Raw genomic sequence first — 17,512 nt, forward strand, 5'->3', positions numbered from 1 at the left:
CATGGTTGTTAAACACAACATACAGTAAACACAGTGAGTTGATTTGACCAGGACAAAATCTAGGCAATATCAATTTTAATATTTTAAGTATTTTTACTAACTCATTGAAGCTGCAAAGTTAGTAAGCACAAAAATGATTTGATAAATAATAATTACTAAGTTTACCTGAACTGCCAGATTTGCTTTCAAAGGTAAAACTTCCTTGTTAATTACATAGAAGTTTGCCATAGCGGTTGTCCATGAACACAAACCAGCAACATTGCCACACACACGCCGTGCAACATCAAGGTTGTAATCAGGTGCATCGAAATATGGCTTCATCAACTCAACAACCTAAAAATAGTTTAATATTCTTTGTTATTCTCAATTCCAGTAGCAAAGATTTAGAAATATTTTAAACAAAAAAAACAGAATATAGCGACAAAACAACAGTTGTTAAAACATGCTTACAGTTTAAAACATATCTACATTTAGTTGGAAGAAAAAAAGCGTGGTTGATAATTAGCAACTGTCTCCTAAAATTACCAAAAATTGAAAATCAATCTTACGTAACAAAATTGCAGTTTTAATATGGCTTTTATGTTATGTAATACACATCCACTTGTTGAATAAGATAAGTTAGATATCTATCTTCAAATAAACACGCGATATAAAAAATTTAAATTACCTCATCATTTATTGAATCTTTGTTAAAATTTTGCAGATTATTTAGAAATCCTGATTCGGTCATCATTTTCATAGACTCGCTCCATGAGGGACGAATGAAAGTGGATTTTTCGGGGTCAGGAGTCACTGTGTCAAGTCGACGTTGAAATAAAATAAGAACACAATCCATGATTCGCTGGATAAGATGGGGTGGATGGGCAAGTCTGTAATGGAATGTTAATGAAGTTGTGAATGGAATTATTAATCTATTTTGTGTAGCAAGGTAGGGAAAAATGGGACACCTTTTAATATCAAAATATTCTGATTGTGTTTTAAACTTAAATGGCCTTTCCGGGTGTTGGGGTAATGGCCCAAATCTGGCCTAAATTTCAGGTCCTTGACCTCACTCATAAAGAATAAAAAAAAAATACTTATACAGATAGACTTTTTAAAAATGTTTTTTCAACTAAACTGAAAAACTAAAGATGTAATACATCTTAATTATTTACTTAATATAATACAAAACCAAACATATAAAAAAATTGTTAAAACTGTTTTTTTGCAAAATTTATGTTTCTCACATTACCTTCTAACTGTTGCAATGTCTGCAGGTTGAATTGTCTTTAATGCAGCTTCAGCCATTTCTAATGCAGGTTTAGCATCTTGTAACTTAACTTCAGCAGCTGCTTTATCTACAGCAATCACATCAACAATAGATTGAGCTTTATCTTTAACTTTTTGAACTTCTTGTTTGACTCGTTCTGCTGCTTGAGCTTGGTGGGTAACCTGAAAAGTTTTACCATGACAGGTTTCCAAGAAATTTATATGTCAATTGTCAATTGTGAACTAATAGTTTGATAACCATCTACCCTTTTTTCTTTAGCAGCGATTATATAAACATGTCAAAAGCAAACATTAACAAGTTTTTATTAAATAACAAAATCTTGCTCAATGTATGATACTTTGCAACAAAATTATATGAACTAACTAGCACCGAAAAACACTTTACTACACTTGTAAAATTTAATTTAAATTTGTCCAGAAAAGTAAAAAGTTGAAGAAGCTGCCACTTTCTTAACCCATGACGTCATATATAATTAGGCCTTAGAAATCACAACAAACAAAAATTAAGATGTTCCAAGTCCTACCCAAAACACATTAAGTAGGCCATGGGTGTTTTTTGTTACAATAACAATTAACAAACCTATTTAAATAGCAAGCAGTTCACTCACAGACTAAACTTACTTTATTTTTAGAACATTACAAAATGCGTAAAAATAATAGAACTCTAGTCCATTAAATTGGAATTTAGTTTTTCAAAACAAAATTACAAAAAAAACAAAGCTGTTTTCCACACCACCAAACCCTGCTAGTCCGGGGGTTGAAGTTTGGGAGTCGCTACTCATCCAACATAATATTATGTTGGATGTGTAATGTCAGGATAACACTTTTCATATAAATTAACCCAAACGATAAATATTTGTTACCGACCTCCTCCAGTATTTTCTGGGCTCGTTCATTTGCCACTTCCAACTCTTTTTCTTTTATGACGAGTTCCTCACTCAATACTGCCACCGACTGACCAGCTTCCTGTAGTTTTTCAAGTCCAAGCTGCATTCTAGCTGCCTGCTCATTTAGTTGCTGCTGCTTTGAACTGTACAACTTTTTATATCCCTGTGTAAAACAACCAAGATTATAGAATTGTTGTTATCACTTATTTCTGCTCACATAAGCCAGGTATGCGGCATATTGCGTAAAACATCTATGGTGTCTTCATACACCTTAATCTTTGTGATTGATCAAGTATGAAACTAATGGGTAATTATTTTGTATTTTGCCGAGGATAAAACTTTAAATTGTCTAGGTAATACTCTTAATCTCAATTATTCCACCTAGTGGTTGATTTTGGGCAATCCAAATTATCAGCCATACAAAAAAAAGTTTCAATAAAATAAATCGCTCATGAGTGTAAATGAGTGGTAACTGATAAGCGGACTGTTGTTGCGTCGCAACAGAAAAAACGACTGTTGTTGTGTCGCAACAGAAGAATAAAATAGTTCAATCCTAATGTTATACATAGTAGAATGGGGCAAGATGGGACACCTTCAGCACATAACATCCAAATATCCTGATCGTGTTTTAAGAATTTATCACAGATTTATATGAGAGTTGTGAGAATAAGGTTTTTATTTCTTTTAAATGTTTACTACCAAATGGGACAAGAAAATAAAATAAAAATGTGTCCCAACTTCCCCCATCCTACTATAAAAAACTAATGTTGTAATTTGATGTGTTGACTTGCCTGAATGAATGAAAGATATGACTTGGGTGTAACATGAGTAGATCTTCGGAATCTTTGGAAATAGTTAGTGCAGTTGACTGCAACCCCATCATGGTATGAACCCATGGCTTCTTGTACCTGGATGTTAAGTGAAAATTATTATTTTGGAATTCTACATTTTTACCCAAATGAGTTTTTTAATATGGCTTCAGGCTTTAAAACTTAGGCAAGCAATTGGTAAACGTAATTTGACACGATAACAGAAATCCAATAGGGTATACAGTTGGTTTGTTATATTGTAAAAGAGCATACCCAATGAAAAATCAAAATATGTATAAAGATAGTGATGCTCAATTGTGATTTGAAGGTATCAACAAAGTTTTAAAAATCAAAACAGTCTCTGAAATAAACCTGACAACTCACTTGAAGTGTAACCCGCTGTGGTCATTTTTTACCGACTATTTATTTTTAATAGGCCGAGAATTGTCAATGAAATTGTAAAGGATTCACAAGTTCCTAATTTGATTTGTCGGCAATAAATTCATTTTGAACAATATCCTGACTTTTCGTTTAAAATTTTTCCAAATCACTTATTATTATTAAAATACATTTCTAAACAACAGGAAATAATAAAAAGTGATCTTACTTGTTTCTTTACTTCAGGTGAACATTTGATCTGGTAGGAGTTGAGGAAATTAGTTGACACGGCAATCAGAGCGTCCTTTGGCCATCTACGAAACCAATCCATGGTACAACCCGATATTAGGGCAGGGAACTTTAAAGAACGATTTCTGAACTTTTCACCTGCATATAAATATTAGTGAATTTTTTTAAAGTGACAATCTGACTACTATAGGAACTTACACAAACACTATCATGTGCTGTGGTAGAGTGGATAAACCAAGTTTCTGGACAAAAAGTTACAGGTTTTATTGCTGGGCGTATGTATTCTTAATAGGTTGTCCAAACTGTCAGGCGAACAAAACTTTTAAAAAAACATAACCAAGAAAGTTAAAGATGTGGTAACTCATAAGCTGGTATAAGGTGTATAAAACTGAACATGAAAACTGAAAAAAAATTACCATTTTTTTATAAAAAAATAATTAAAGCCTATATATTATAAAAAAGTATGAAAAAAGTATGCAATGTGGGAACCATCTTATAAAAAAACATTAAAACCCAAACATTGTTCAAAATATCACTCACCAACTGGTGAAAAACATAAGACCACATGCAAATTCTTGCGAATTCTTGACATAAAATAATCGTAAAGTTCTTCGTTGGTCGGTGGTCGTCGTGGAAACTCTTTTTTCATCACAGGGATCAATTGCTGGTTGGATAAATTAAATTAATTACCTATCTCTGGATCAAGACAACATAAAGCATACAAATTAACAAAAAAATAGACATTTTCTATTAGCAAAATAATGGTCGCTAACTGGTAAAACATGGAAAAGCTATGTTAAAAGTTGTGACACTTAAACACACTTACATTGTGTGAATCCAACTATGTGAGAATCTAAGCATCATGAATCATATTTTTAAACAAAATGTTTTTAAATGAACAAATCATTTTTTTTTTTTATAAAAAAAAACAATTTTAAAATTATAGTCTTTGATCTTTGCCCTTTAATGTAAAAAAATAATTTGTGATAATTTCTTGTTTCTTAATGATATTCATAAGTTATACACATAAAATGAAATGAAGATTTTTTTACTTGAAGAATTTCATCCATTTCATCCCGAGCAAATAGGTTGGGTACTTCCCCCGAAGAGAGAATATTATTGAGATATTCAAGAAAGGATTCTTCTTTTATTTCATTATCCGTGAAAATGAAAGTTAACCCCTTGCCCTGTAAAGTGGAATCATCTGATATAAATATAAACATGGTTTTGATCACTATGTTATTATTGGTATAAGAATGAGGATTTGATTTATTCTAACATGGAGTTTTAGTACAAAAACCTGGGATTTAAGTTAGATTTGGCCCATTACCTTAACACCGGAAAAGCCTATTTTTAAGTCAATAATGCAACCTGTGCAATGACACCGCATCGCAGTCAGACACGTTTCGCACCATTAGTGCTCGCTGGGTTGGAGCAATCCTTTATGTGTCTTGTCCAAGACCATATATGCCAAATCAATATTATTATCATCGTCAAGCATCGAACGGGGGGGCACATTGGTTACGATGCAGGCGCCCAAAGTACTAAGCCACCACGCCAGACAATTTACTGCTTAATTAGGGTTAATATTATTTAAGTTTCTTGCCCATGGTAACATACATTAACTCAGTGTCCCCAATTAGTTATCCAAATCAAAAATTATCCGCCAAAAAATCATGATTGGTGTAAGCAGGTGCAAGATACAAAGCTACACACACAAAAGCTCCCATATACGAAGCTACACACCAACATATGATGTGCAATACCATGTACCATGTCTACATTATTAGTCTGAGTTGTGTATATAAACAAGTGATCACCATTATCAAGTTATAACCAGTATTTCACTTTAATTAATACAGATAATTTTACCTGGACTCCAGTAGTCTTATACAATATCTTCAAATCATCCAATAAGTTGCTTGCATTGTATGATCGTGACAATGTGATTTGAAAAGTTGAATACCCGGATATAAATGAAGCTAACTTTGTTAAACTTTGTTTTCCCGAACCTGAGTGAAAATTAGAGTTTGTTTTTTTGTATTATAAGACTTACTGCCCATTCAAATATTGTCTGCTGGGTGTAGGAACCACATTTAATTTCTTCCAGCTAAAAATAAGCATGTTTTAACAACTGTTGTTTTTTTCGCTATATCCTGTCTTTTGGTTAAAAATATTTCTAAATCTTCGCAACTGTAATCGAAGAAACAAATAAAGGTATTATTACAGAAATATTAATTTAGTATTTCAATCCAACAATAACAACGGTTTTAAAAAGTAATACCATGGCTTTATAAAAAATCATTTAAATTGAATTTAACTTTGCACAAGTATTTCAACTTATAATCTAAATTTACACAATTTTTTAATTGCTGATAAATGCCACTTAAAATGTATGGCAAAACAAAAGAAATAAAGTTGGCAGGACAGTTGTTATAAATTCAATGTTTAACCTCCAACTCCAACCAACAAAGCATTTCCACGAGGAGTTGCAATTATTCGAGATATTTTGATCAGGTGAATCATTGCATCACGGAAAAACACGAGATCCATTTTTGAACCTCTGATAGTTTCATTCATTTGTTCCATGTACCTGCAATATTAATAAACTTGTTATGACACAATAAACACTGCATAAACACACATTACAAAGGATTTACAAAGCCAGGATTATTTCGTTCATGACATTTTACTTTTTATTCAAAACGCTTTGGCCTATATATATTCTCTAATCCACTTTTTTGTCAGATTTAAATTTATGGCATGCATGTAGGAATTACAGTTTTTGACGTTGATTGTTGAGATACCTTGCATATAATATTATGCATAAAAATACATATAACATAATTTGTTTGGATACAGTAGCGAAAATCAGGTTAATTGTTTAATTCAACAAAGAGAAGGAAATTAGCAACAAAACAACAGCGGTTATACACACAGGTAAAACACTACTTGCAGGTAAACACTACTTGAGTAAAAGTAAAGTATTGAATAAAAGTGACTGCTAAACCCACACACAGAACAATCTAAATACTAAAACATAATGTTGAACTTCACAAACCTAACGCAAAACAAGCCATATTAACTTACCCAGTTAATTTTTCTTGCAGGAAATCAAATGAAGGAATTGGATCGTAAACTTTTGGAGCCGAGAAATCGAAATCATCCGGTTCGTCTCCTGTTGGTTCCGGAGGTTCACGCAGAAAGTCAACAAAATAAGGTTCACCGTCCAACATTGTTGAACAACCATCTCCCAATTCACTTACACCAACTGACTTCAAAGTTTTATCAAACCTAACACAACACAAAGTGAAATTTAAAAAAAAGAAGAAAAAAAAGAAAAAAGGATGAAAAAATTAAAAGAAAGGTTTAGTATTTACTTTTATTACAATATTGTTTGTTACAATAGGCTATTGTAAAAAATTATTGTCATGTCAAATGTTAGCACCTTTATTCTTCACTTCAAGGCTTAACGACCCAACCATTATTGGCATGTTGTGTGTGTTTACACCCGTGTTATAACAACTGTCATTTTCCGACCACGCAAGGATAAAGTAAGTTACATTTATTTATTCAAAACAACTCTAATGTGATAACCATGTCAAACTATTCCTTGCCAATGAAACTACAGAAACCATTAATCGGGATTTTAAACTTAAAAACAATATAAAACCTGTCAGAAAATTAAAATTCTTTGAATAGCCTACAAGGTGAATGAAGCCCTAACAAATAAGAAGCAGTAAAACACATGTGTTATATCTAAGAATATGAAATCAAATAAGTGAAGATAACGAAATGTTTACAAATCAATACATGATAACTCACCAATCTCTGTCAGTTTGGTTTGTGAATCTATCAGCAATAACTCGTGTACATTCATGTTTCCACAGTTGTAGCAACTTAAACTTGCTATCGACAACTTCACTGATGGAATTTAACATTCCCTGTATAGGGTGTTAAATTTATTGAAAAACATTTAAAAAAAATTAAAAATGATTTATTTATAAATGAAACACATGAGTAGGACAAGATAAACAATAAATATTTCATTCAACTTTTGTTTTTTTACATTCTTACATATCTATCGAATTTAACGACATATTAATTTGTTTAATTAATTACTTCCTTTTAACTCATTGACTCGTTTAGCTCTTTTAACTTGTTTAGCCGCAACACTTTTTATGTGATATTTTTTCTTAAATAGGTTATCAATAGTGTCATTAAATAAATTTTGGTGGTTTGTTTTTAAATTTTTTTGGTGCTTGATTTTAACGTGAGTTATCTTTAATTTCTATCTTTTTTTCTGTATATAAAAGTTCTTCTGGTAAATTTATTGATTGTAATTATAGTTCCTCTGTAAAGACAGTCTGAATACGACATTGAAGCGTTGGTAATAAACATGCATCCCTAAAAACTTTTTTGGATTTATATTCTGCTTGACAGCAACATCTTATATAAATATACATTGTGTTACATGAAAACTGTATGTCATGGTAGCAGCCATTCCTATTTCTTTGTAAACTTTAATAATGTGTTCTTTCTTCCTAGAAAATAAAAGTTACTTTGTAGCTAAATATTTCTTACCTGCCATATTCGACTTAGATCTCTCAGATTAAAAACATAATGAAACTTTGCTGGTGTTGGTAACATTTTGGTTTTCGTAATTTGCCAAAGTTTTCTTGTTAGAGGAACAAGTTCCTGCAGTAATTCCCGAACTTCGTTCTAATAAATAAAAAAATATATAATTTTACATCAATTTAACATCAGGAATTTAAAGTAGACAATCCCTAAACCATGACAAAGATCTTCTCAACCTTTGGGCTGTGACATTTTAACAAAGGTTTTAGTTTTCAATAAAGTTTATTTATAAAAAAAGGATGCGTCTGTCAATAACCCAGACAGTACTGCAAAAATTAAATTAAAAAATAAAAAACCTAAACAAAATTACCCACAAAGTTACACATGTAGTAACTGGTTGACTGGCTATGGTGTATGAAACAAAAGACTAGTGTTATAACGACTGTCGTTTTCAGGCTAGCAAGGATAAAGCAAGTTATATTTATTGTGGACATGTGTTTCCTTAGGCAAGACACTAATGGTATTTGCTTCAATTTATGATAAAGAATATCTCCCAAAATTACATACATGGTAACTGGTAAGCTGGCACAAGGAGTATAAAACAGAACACCTGTGTTATAACTACTGTTGTTGCCCTGGCACGCAACAAAAGTAATTGAATTTTCTTATCAGATATAAAACAAATTTACCGAAAATCCTCTTCCAGTGCAATAATGTCCACGACCGATGACGCCAAATATTTTATCCATAGATGAATTTGATGGAAGTGTGCAGTTAAATATTACAAACTGTCGTTTCAACCGTTGAGGAATATCGTTTCTCCCCCCACCAGGATGGATCATTGCAGCAATAAACTAAATGTGAATTATTAAATTGATAAATTAGTTTTTCAATTTACAGGCTGGCACAGACATTTGATGCGCGAATAAATTCCTCAGTTTTGTTGAAATAATAAGACTGAACCAAACTTGGTAGTCTCAATATTATTATTTTTTAATGTTGTCCAATATTCAATAAGTATGTTAAACAAATAATATGTTATATTTTATGCAACAATAAGCAAAGCATTATTATTTATATAGAATGAAAAGATTACCTGCATATCAACAATGTTAGTAAAATCACCAGGTTTATCTAAGTTGTAAAATCCACCAGTTTCCAATAATTGACGAACAATTTCGTTTGTAATCTGCAACATTTTGATCAAATATGTTTTTAAAATTGTTAATCCAATTTATGTGCTTTCGGCTAATAATTATTATAGTAATATGACTACCAGCAATTTATTCTATAATGTAGGGCCTTGAGGGTTCTAATAGTAATATATAACAAATTTATTTGTTATTTTTACGAAAGCGATAGCTTAAAAAAAATTTAAACGAAAAGACAGGATATAGCAAAAAAACAACAGGTTTTAAAACATGCTTACAGTTAAAACATATTTACATTTAATTGAAAGAAAATAAGTGTGGTCGCTACACCTACCAGACAAACCAGCCATTTATGTTTAATTATTATCAAATTAAACTTCCAATAGAAACAAAAGTGTGCGCAAAGGATTTAAGTATGGGGAGAATATTGTTGGCATTGGCATTAAACTGTTTTCGGAATCTTAAGTTTCAAATTTTCTTTAATTTTTTTTTTAAATATGTGAAAATAGAACTAAAGTGCTAATGCAATATTAAAATACTGATCACTTATTTATTTTGATTTGACAAGAGTTATAATGGAGGTGTGCCATGTTGAACATTATGTGTAAGCTTTATACATTTTATCACTATACTTTCTGTAAATTGAAATAAATTCCACAAATCTTACCCTGATCTGATGCTCATATAATTGAACGATTCTTGTTTAGTAAAATATGATAAGAATCTGGTGTTATGAAATTTTAGGCGAAATATATATTTCTAGTACAACAAATAGTGGGACTTGACTTTTGTCTGTTTTTTTCGAAGCACCAGATTCTTATTAAACTTTCTGTAGGTACAAAATAAATTGAATCATAAATGTTGTTTTACCTGGTCTCCCCATTCATTGATAATGGGCATGTTAACATCATCAATAAACACCGTCATTTTCTTACCAGCAGGAGGTCCATAAGTGCTTCCCATTCGCTTCTCAACATAACTTTCAATTGTTCTCTATCAAGAAACTCATGTAATATTATGATAATAATAGCTTTTATTTGTCTCTTCGATTACGGTAGCAAAGATTAAAAAATATTTGAAACTAAAAAAAAGGATACAGCGAGAAAACAACAGTTGTTAAAACACGCTTACAGTTGAAAACATATTTTCATTAATTGGAAGAAAATAAGCGAGGTCGCTACACCTTATATATTAATATTGATTAATTATACAAATGCTTAAAGTGAAAACATACCATGGGTTGGGAAACATTGGTTTAAATCTATTTATCCTTCAGCATAAAGTTTCTTAAATTATATGAGTAATATGTGTGACCAAACATTCTCTACTTATTTATAAAAAAATGTAACAGTATGTGTTTTGTAATCTCATGTCTCATGAACATTAAGAATAAATTTTTTACTTCTACTCTACTTATTTTCATTTATGCATATAATGTACATCTAAGTTACCATAATCGTTGTAACTTAATAAAGTAATGTTATTTTCAAAAAAAACTATAAAGCAATTTTATTTTGTACCTGGAACATCATGGGCGTTGTAGCACTTGAAAAGTTCATGTTTTTTGATAAATGATTATCTGAGTTATAACTTGACATCACCCCTTTTACTATCACTGTCTTTGCTGTGCCCTGTTGGTAATGAATTATTTTATTATTATTTACTTAATTTGTAAATAATATGCTTATATACTTTACAGATACAACAAAGTGATAAGTGGAGCATCCAGAGACATAACATCTGCGTTGTTAGGTTTTAGCACTTGTAGTTACGCTTTAACAATTTGCACTACAGGTAACTGGTTTATAGATGACCGAAAAAAATACACACTCTCCAAAAGCCGAAATTAATCTATATATTTTTGCTAGTAAACAAGAATTATTTGAAGAATTATAAAACTGTATCCTCACGACTCCAGTAGATCGTTGATAAATGTTTAAAACTTGATCAGAATATTTCGATATTATGTGCTAAACATGTCCTGTCTTTCCCCACCCTACTATATAAAAGTAAAATTGACCAAATGTTTGACCTACCTGTTCTCCAATAAGTAAGACACCTTTTCCTTGCTTGGCACAAATAGATATCAAATAATCAGCTCGAACATTATCAACATTGGGAACAAGTATAGATCCATATTCAGGTGTTGAATCACTTGGGTAGATGTACTCTTAAAGTGAAATCACATTTTTTAATGTTTTTTGGGGGTGATACCATAGTTTTTAATAGACTTTAGTAGTTATTTATATATGTCATTGCCATATATTTAAATACCCATACAAAGATTAGAATTCATGGAAAAATCAAATAGTTAATGAGAATTCACCTAAAATGTTATGGTTGTTTAATAGCAACTTTAGCATCAGTACTTATAACACTTACCTGATACTCTGCTTGACCAATGTACCCATTCGCCATCGTTATTCACCATATAATCAAATATTGTGAATTCACCACTTCCATCCACGTGTGGAATATCCAATTCTAAACCTTCAGTTTCTGTTCAACATATTTCAAATTTTAATTTAATATATGTGTGTGTTCTTCCAAAAAACAAACAACAACTTTTTAAAGGTGAACATTATTAAAATGCACAAGTAGTTATATAAATAGTTCGTGCAACTTTATTATTATAGATATTTCTGCCACCGTATGACATGCATATTCATTTGAAATTTTACACATAAAAGAATGCATTTATTCAAATGAAAACTCTTTATAAAGTCAACCGGTATACCAATGTAATAAGTTTTCCAGAATAGATATATTTGATTTATTTTATACACTAAAACTAACGCATGGTCTCATGGTCTATATTAAACGAATAAGTCTCACAAAACTTACCTGTTTTAACGAAATAAAGACAATTTAGAAAACAAATTGACAAAAGTAAAGATAATTAAATAATCACTGTATAACAATGTTTATTTCCGTTTTATACACTTAATTAGACTACTTAAATTAACAAAAAAAGATTTTTCACCAATAAGAAAATCTTGTAATTTCCTTCTATCATCCAACTCCAACAAAGCACCGATGCTCCACATTATTGTAAAGACAAAGATTTTGTTCAAATGATCTTTTGATGAATCTTTCTTTTGAATCATCCCATCCATGAGAACTAGAACAATAAACTTATAGAATCAACTAATTATATTTAAAACATCATACCCTAAGTCTACACAGTGGTTGAATGAATGAATGAATGAATGAATGAATGAATGAATGAATGTAACTTACTTCATCCTCGCGTGGCTGGAAAACAACAGTCGTTATAACATGGGTGTTCTGTTTCATACACCATGTGCCAGCTTACGAGTTACCAAGTATGTTACTTTGTGGTTGATTATTTTTTTGGGAGAGCATTTTTTTAATTGTGAGGCTGTTAGCTTGGACAATTCACCAAGGACAGATCTGCCCACAATGGTAGCAGTGAAAAGCTCTTGCTTCAATATTCGTATACCAGGTTCAATACACGATGCTAATACCAACAGAAGAATCTGTCAATCAGACAGGAGTATGTGTCCTTAAGACACAGAACGACAATTGCTCCAACCCATAATCACTAATGGGTTATACAAATGGAACATACATATACAAATAGAACATTCAAAACAAAAAATGCTCACAAAGTTGCATATTTAATTACTTGTAAATGAATATAAAGTGAATGAAGTTAAATGAATGTAAATTGTTATGTGAAGAGGCAACGAAAGTCGTTATAACACAGGTGTTCTATTTCATACACCTCGTGCCCACTTACTAATCAACACGTATATAACTTGATGGGTGAATATAGCCCCTGTAGTGTATTGCCAAATGACACATATACCCATAATGGTAGCAGTAACAAACCTTAAACCCATAGTTATTTGTTGAACAACTATTTATTTATCAACGCATCATTTATAGTGAGCAATAAAACACCTTTCAATGAATCATTATTGTCGTAATATTATTAATAACTTTATTTGTATCTTCGATTACAGTAGCGAAGATTTAGAATTTTTTTAACGAAAAGACAAGTTATAGCGAAAAAACAACAGTTGTTAAAACACCCTTAAAGTTATCATTCTTACCAATACACTGTCTGATCACAAATGCTTCCAGTATTTCCATCTTGAAATGAAGATTTTGAATCGCATATCTGTATACAATACTGAAGCAACGTTCAAACAATAACTGAATAACCTGAAATGAAATATTGCAATAATAAAACTGGTATTGAAATATGTAATTATAAAATAAATAGGTGGACTGTATCAAGAAAAAAAAGTTTTTTTAAAAGAAAGTATTACAAACTCAAACAGTTTATGGAAACTCACGTTACTCTCATGGCTGGTTCTTGTTTTAAGCCAAGCTTGTAATATTGGACTCCAATCTAAAACTGAAGAACTCATGAAAACCATTCCATTCCTTGACACAGTTGCAGGAGATGCATTATCAATGTTGTGTGGTTCAAATATGACTTTACAGTTTGGTGCCATAGGTATTCGATCACCATTGGCAAGGGTCAATGTCTTGTTGTCATCCAACACACTGTATGAATTATATGTTAACATTTATCATGTTATTTAGGTCTTTTTACACATGTTGAAAGAACATAAAGTTCTGTTAATTAATAAGTTAATAAAAAATAAAATTAATTATTATTATTATTCTAACTCTAAGTTGTTCCACCATGCAAGAAGTGATTACCAACATCAGTGTTTTACCTGTTTAAGTTTTCAATCCAAATTGTATCCACTGGACCATCAAGTACAAGCCACACATGTTCACCCTTCTTAGAACGAAGTGTTCGTCGCCACAACGTGCTGAATATTCCATCCGTCCAATCATTTGTAGCAACATCAAGTCTACCAAACATCTGAGGTGCCGTAATGGCTTTCGGGTTCATTCGCATTTCCCTATGTGGTTCTCCACAATCTGTTTTAAGAATAAGTGTATTTTATAAACTGTTGCTACTCAGTATCCTGTATTGCCAATTGGCAAAACATATGTTTCAACTATTTTGACGTTCTGTTCTGTCACAGTATAAAAAGAATAAACCTTTACAAAAATAGATCAAAAATTTGTAAAAAAATTAATATTGAAAATGATCTAATGTACAATAATTTATATGTTTTTTTTTCACACTGAATATTTGTTTTTATTGTCCGTTGTACAAAGTAATTCAGTCATTATACAAAACTGTTTCATGATTTTTCGAAAGCAGTCAGGTACTCAATACAAGAATAAATTACTAAACTATATATGTATAAAATGTTGAACATGTGTATAACATGGTAAAGGATAATAATATTCAAACATATTGATTATCTAAATACCTGTCATAGCTTTCATAAGCACATGTATGCATGCAGTTTTCCCTCCTCCACTTGGACCTAGTGCCATCATACCATGTCTAACACGTTGTGTTTCAAACAACTGAATAACTTTAAGCACCCACGGTTGATGGTGAACCAACCCAGCTTCATTAACCCGGTGTTTGATGGCTGCTTCCAAATCTACATAACCTCCTTTATCCAAGTTTATACCTAAGTATTAATATAAAGAATATTAAACTTTGTATGGTATATGAGGTTATGAATATAACTTGCTTTAATCTTGCTTGGTTAGAAAACAACAGTATTTATAACACAGGTGTTTATATACCCTGGCCAGCTGACGAGTTGTCATGTATTCAACTTTGTAGGTAATTTTTTTTCATTTTGCTTATTTTTTTATGTATGTCTGATAATTTGGACAACCCATTAGTGAACAACGAGTTGGAGCATTTGCCGTTAAGTGTCTTGCCCAAGGACACATACGCCCACAATGGTAGCAGCGACAAGCATTAAACCCATTACCTCTGGGTTGGAGGCAAGCACGCTACCCACTTAAACCCATTACCTCTGGGTTGGAGGCAAGCACGCTAACCACATAAATTTAAAACTGATCATTTAAAGTCGCAATTTAAGGTGCAAGCTTGTAACACCTGACTAACCAACAGTACCTGGCCCAAGCTAGTACGAAAGAAAGCACAGAATTTAGGGGTACATGACTTGATACTTTTCCCACTGTTGGTGTGTGTGTTCATGGGCAAGACATATAAGTGTAATTGCTCCAACCCAGTGGTTTCATGGGTTGTCTAAATTATCAGACATACAATACAAAAAAAATCTTCCAAAATTTTCACCGACGAAGTTACCTGCGTGGTAAATCGTAACGTAAAGGTACACGAGTTGTATGAAACAAAACACATGTGTTATATTGACTGTCTTTGCCCCATCACGTGGGAAAAAAAACGTTGTAGTCATTCAACAAAATACCTGGAAACAGATCTCCGATAAGTGATAAAAACAAAGGTTCATCTTCGTCGATCAACTTTGAAAGATTCATATCGCGAAGAACTCGCATCACTGTCATGTTTTCTGTGTCGTTCGGATTTGCTCGTTTGGCGGCACCAAGTGTCCGAAGAACCGAGAGAATATTGCGCAATCCAAAATCATAATGAACCTATGATGTGATAATAATATTCGTATATTGCTTTAATATATTTCGAATTATATTATGCCTGTTAGTAATTGTTTATATGTTTAGATAAATTTTACATACAGTTTATTCATGTTAAGCAATCAAAAAGTTTTTTAACTAAAGACCTTAAATTAAATAATTTTTTAAATGACTTAAAAAAATATTTTGAAATGGCTTAAACAGAAAATAGAATAATTTTTAAAACAGCTTATAAAAATGAGCATTATTGTGACCACACTTTGTCTGTCATATGGCGAGACTTTATTAAAGGGACATACCAACGAAAAATCAAAATTTATGTATTGATAGATATGCTCAAATGTGATCTAAAGCTACCATCAAAGTTTTAAATGATAAAACAGCTTTTGAAAAAATGAGTTTTAAAACCGCAAATTCATTTTTTCGTGTTGAACATTCGGTATAAAAATATGCTGAGTCACCATAATCTGGTATGTACCTACGTTCAATCGAAAAATTAAAACATAATAAAGTCTATGTTGTACAATTTTTTTATATATTCTTGAAGAAGAAGCATTTATTATACCAAATCAGAAATAAAATTTGAATTTACCTTAGTATTTTAGAAACTTTTTTTTTCGTTGGTATGCCCCTTTAAGGTATATATATCTACTAATTGTTAATATTTTATCAAAAGAGTAAATTAAAAGCAACAGGAGAAGAATAATCATAATAATTAACATTAGGTATTACCTGCTTAGTAAGTTGTTCTTCACACAATGTGTAAAGTATATAAAACTTCCTTGCAAGAACTATGTTGTCAATGAATCCAACAGCTGCCAACTTTACTCTGCAGAAGATTTGTTTTTAAATATGAAAATTTCAAAAAGTGTTGATAAAACTAGCCAGGGAAAACAGGATTTGTAACCAGAGATTACTAGGTTTGATGCTTAATGCTGCGACCATTTGGGGGCATATGTGTTCTTGGGCAAGACACTTAACTGCAATTGCTCCAACCCAGTGGTCACTAATGAGTTGTCTGAACTGTCAGCTATACATAAACAAATCCTATAAAACCAATCACTCACAAAGTTACATTAGTGGTAACTCATAGGCTAGCATGAGGTGTATGAAACAAAACATCCATGTTATAACAACTAAAGTTTTCCCGCCAAGCGAAGATAAAGTAAGTTACATTCATTCATTTATTCAAATAAGAGGAAAGCTGTTGCATAGCCTATGGTGTAGCGTAAGATACCAGTGATATACCTTTTGAGGTAATAAACATGATGATAAATAAGTAATCATATAATATTGAATATGGAACATTTACCGAATAATTATCTGTCTGTCGGGAACCATCATTGCAACATTTCGAAAATGAATTTTGAGATTTTCGGGCAATTCTTGTCTTCCAGCATATCCAGGGTTCATTGTGAGAAAAATACCAAACTCTGGATTCATTTTCACCTGGTAGAGAATAATTGAAAGCCAAATTTACTTACACCTATATTTCCATAGTACCTAACTATCATATGCGCTTTTATAACTTTTTTTATCTTGCTAAAAAATGGTTTAATATTTTTGAGTTAGTAGCTGCACTTCAAATTATTCTTGACAAATTTAAAGTTCGTTAGTCTGCTAGGTGTAGCGACCACGCTTATTTTCTTCCAGTTAAATGTAAGTATGTTTTTAACTGTAAAATGTTTTAACAACT

General features: G+C 31.5%; 1 protein-coding gene across 6 annotated transcripts in view; it reads right to left on the bottom strand.

Annotated features, from left to right (window-relative positions):
- LOC149734573 (dynein axonemal heavy chain 5-like) overlaps positions 1–17,512 on the bottom strand; it is a 57,994-nt gene that overhangs the window by 12,840 nt on the left and 27,642 nt on the right. For all 6 annotated transcript variants that reach the window (XM_089879598.1, XM_089879601.1, XM_089879597.1 and 3 more), the window contains exons 39-65: positions 17,129–17,265; positions 16,549–16,645; positions 15,633–15,819; positions 14,649–14,858; positions 14,037–14,247; positions 13,647–13,860; positions 13,401–13,512; positions 12,305–12,442; positions 11,704–11,820; positions 11,358–11,491; positions 10,842–10,952; positions 10,192–10,314; positions 9,267–9,359; positions 8,860–9,024; positions 8,177–8,314; positions 7,418–7,536; positions 6,683–6,886; positions 6,046–6,185; positions 5,465–5,604; positions 4,645–4,779; positions 4,133–4,256; positions 3,573–3,730; positions 2,948–3,064; positions 2,137–2,319; positions 1,232–1,431; positions 668–869; positions 166–333 (exon numbers count right to left, since the gene is read on the bottom strand). In XM_089879598.1, coding sequence (XP_089735724.1) covers positions 166–333; positions 668–869; positions 1,232–1,431; positions 2,137–2,319; positions 2,948–3,064; positions 3,573–3,730; positions 4,133–4,256; positions 4,645–4,779; positions 5,465–5,604; positions 6,046–6,185; positions 6,683–6,886; positions 7,418–7,536; positions 8,177–8,314; positions 8,860–9,024; positions 9,267–9,359; positions 10,192–10,314; positions 10,842–10,952; positions 11,358–11,491; positions 11,704–11,820; positions 12,305–12,442; positions 13,401–13,512; positions 13,647–13,860; positions 14,037–14,247; positions 14,649–14,858; positions 15,633–15,819; positions 16,549–16,645; positions 17,129–17,265 — 4,077 coding nt within the window. The remainder of the gene's footprint in view (positions 1–165; positions 334–667; positions 870–1,231; positions 1,432–2,136; positions 2,320–2,947; positions 3,065–3,572; positions 3,731–4,132; positions 4,257–4,644; positions 4,780–5,464; positions 5,605–6,045; positions 6,186–6,682; positions 6,887–7,417; positions 7,537–8,176; positions 8,315–8,859; positions 9,025–9,266; positions 9,360–10,191; positions 10,315–10,841; positions 10,953–11,357; positions 11,492–11,703; positions 11,821–12,304; positions 12,443–13,400; positions 13,513–13,646; positions 13,861–14,036; positions 14,248–14,648; positions 14,859–15,632; positions 15,820–16,548; positions 16,646–17,128; positions 17,266–17,512) is intronic.

This window comes from Ciona robusta, chromosome 6, assembly GCF_009617815.1.
Source record: "Ciona robusta chromosome 6, ASM961781v2".
Taxonomy (NCBI): Eukaryota; Metazoa; Chordata; class Ascidiacea; order Phlebobranchia; family Cionidae; genus Ciona; species Ciona robusta.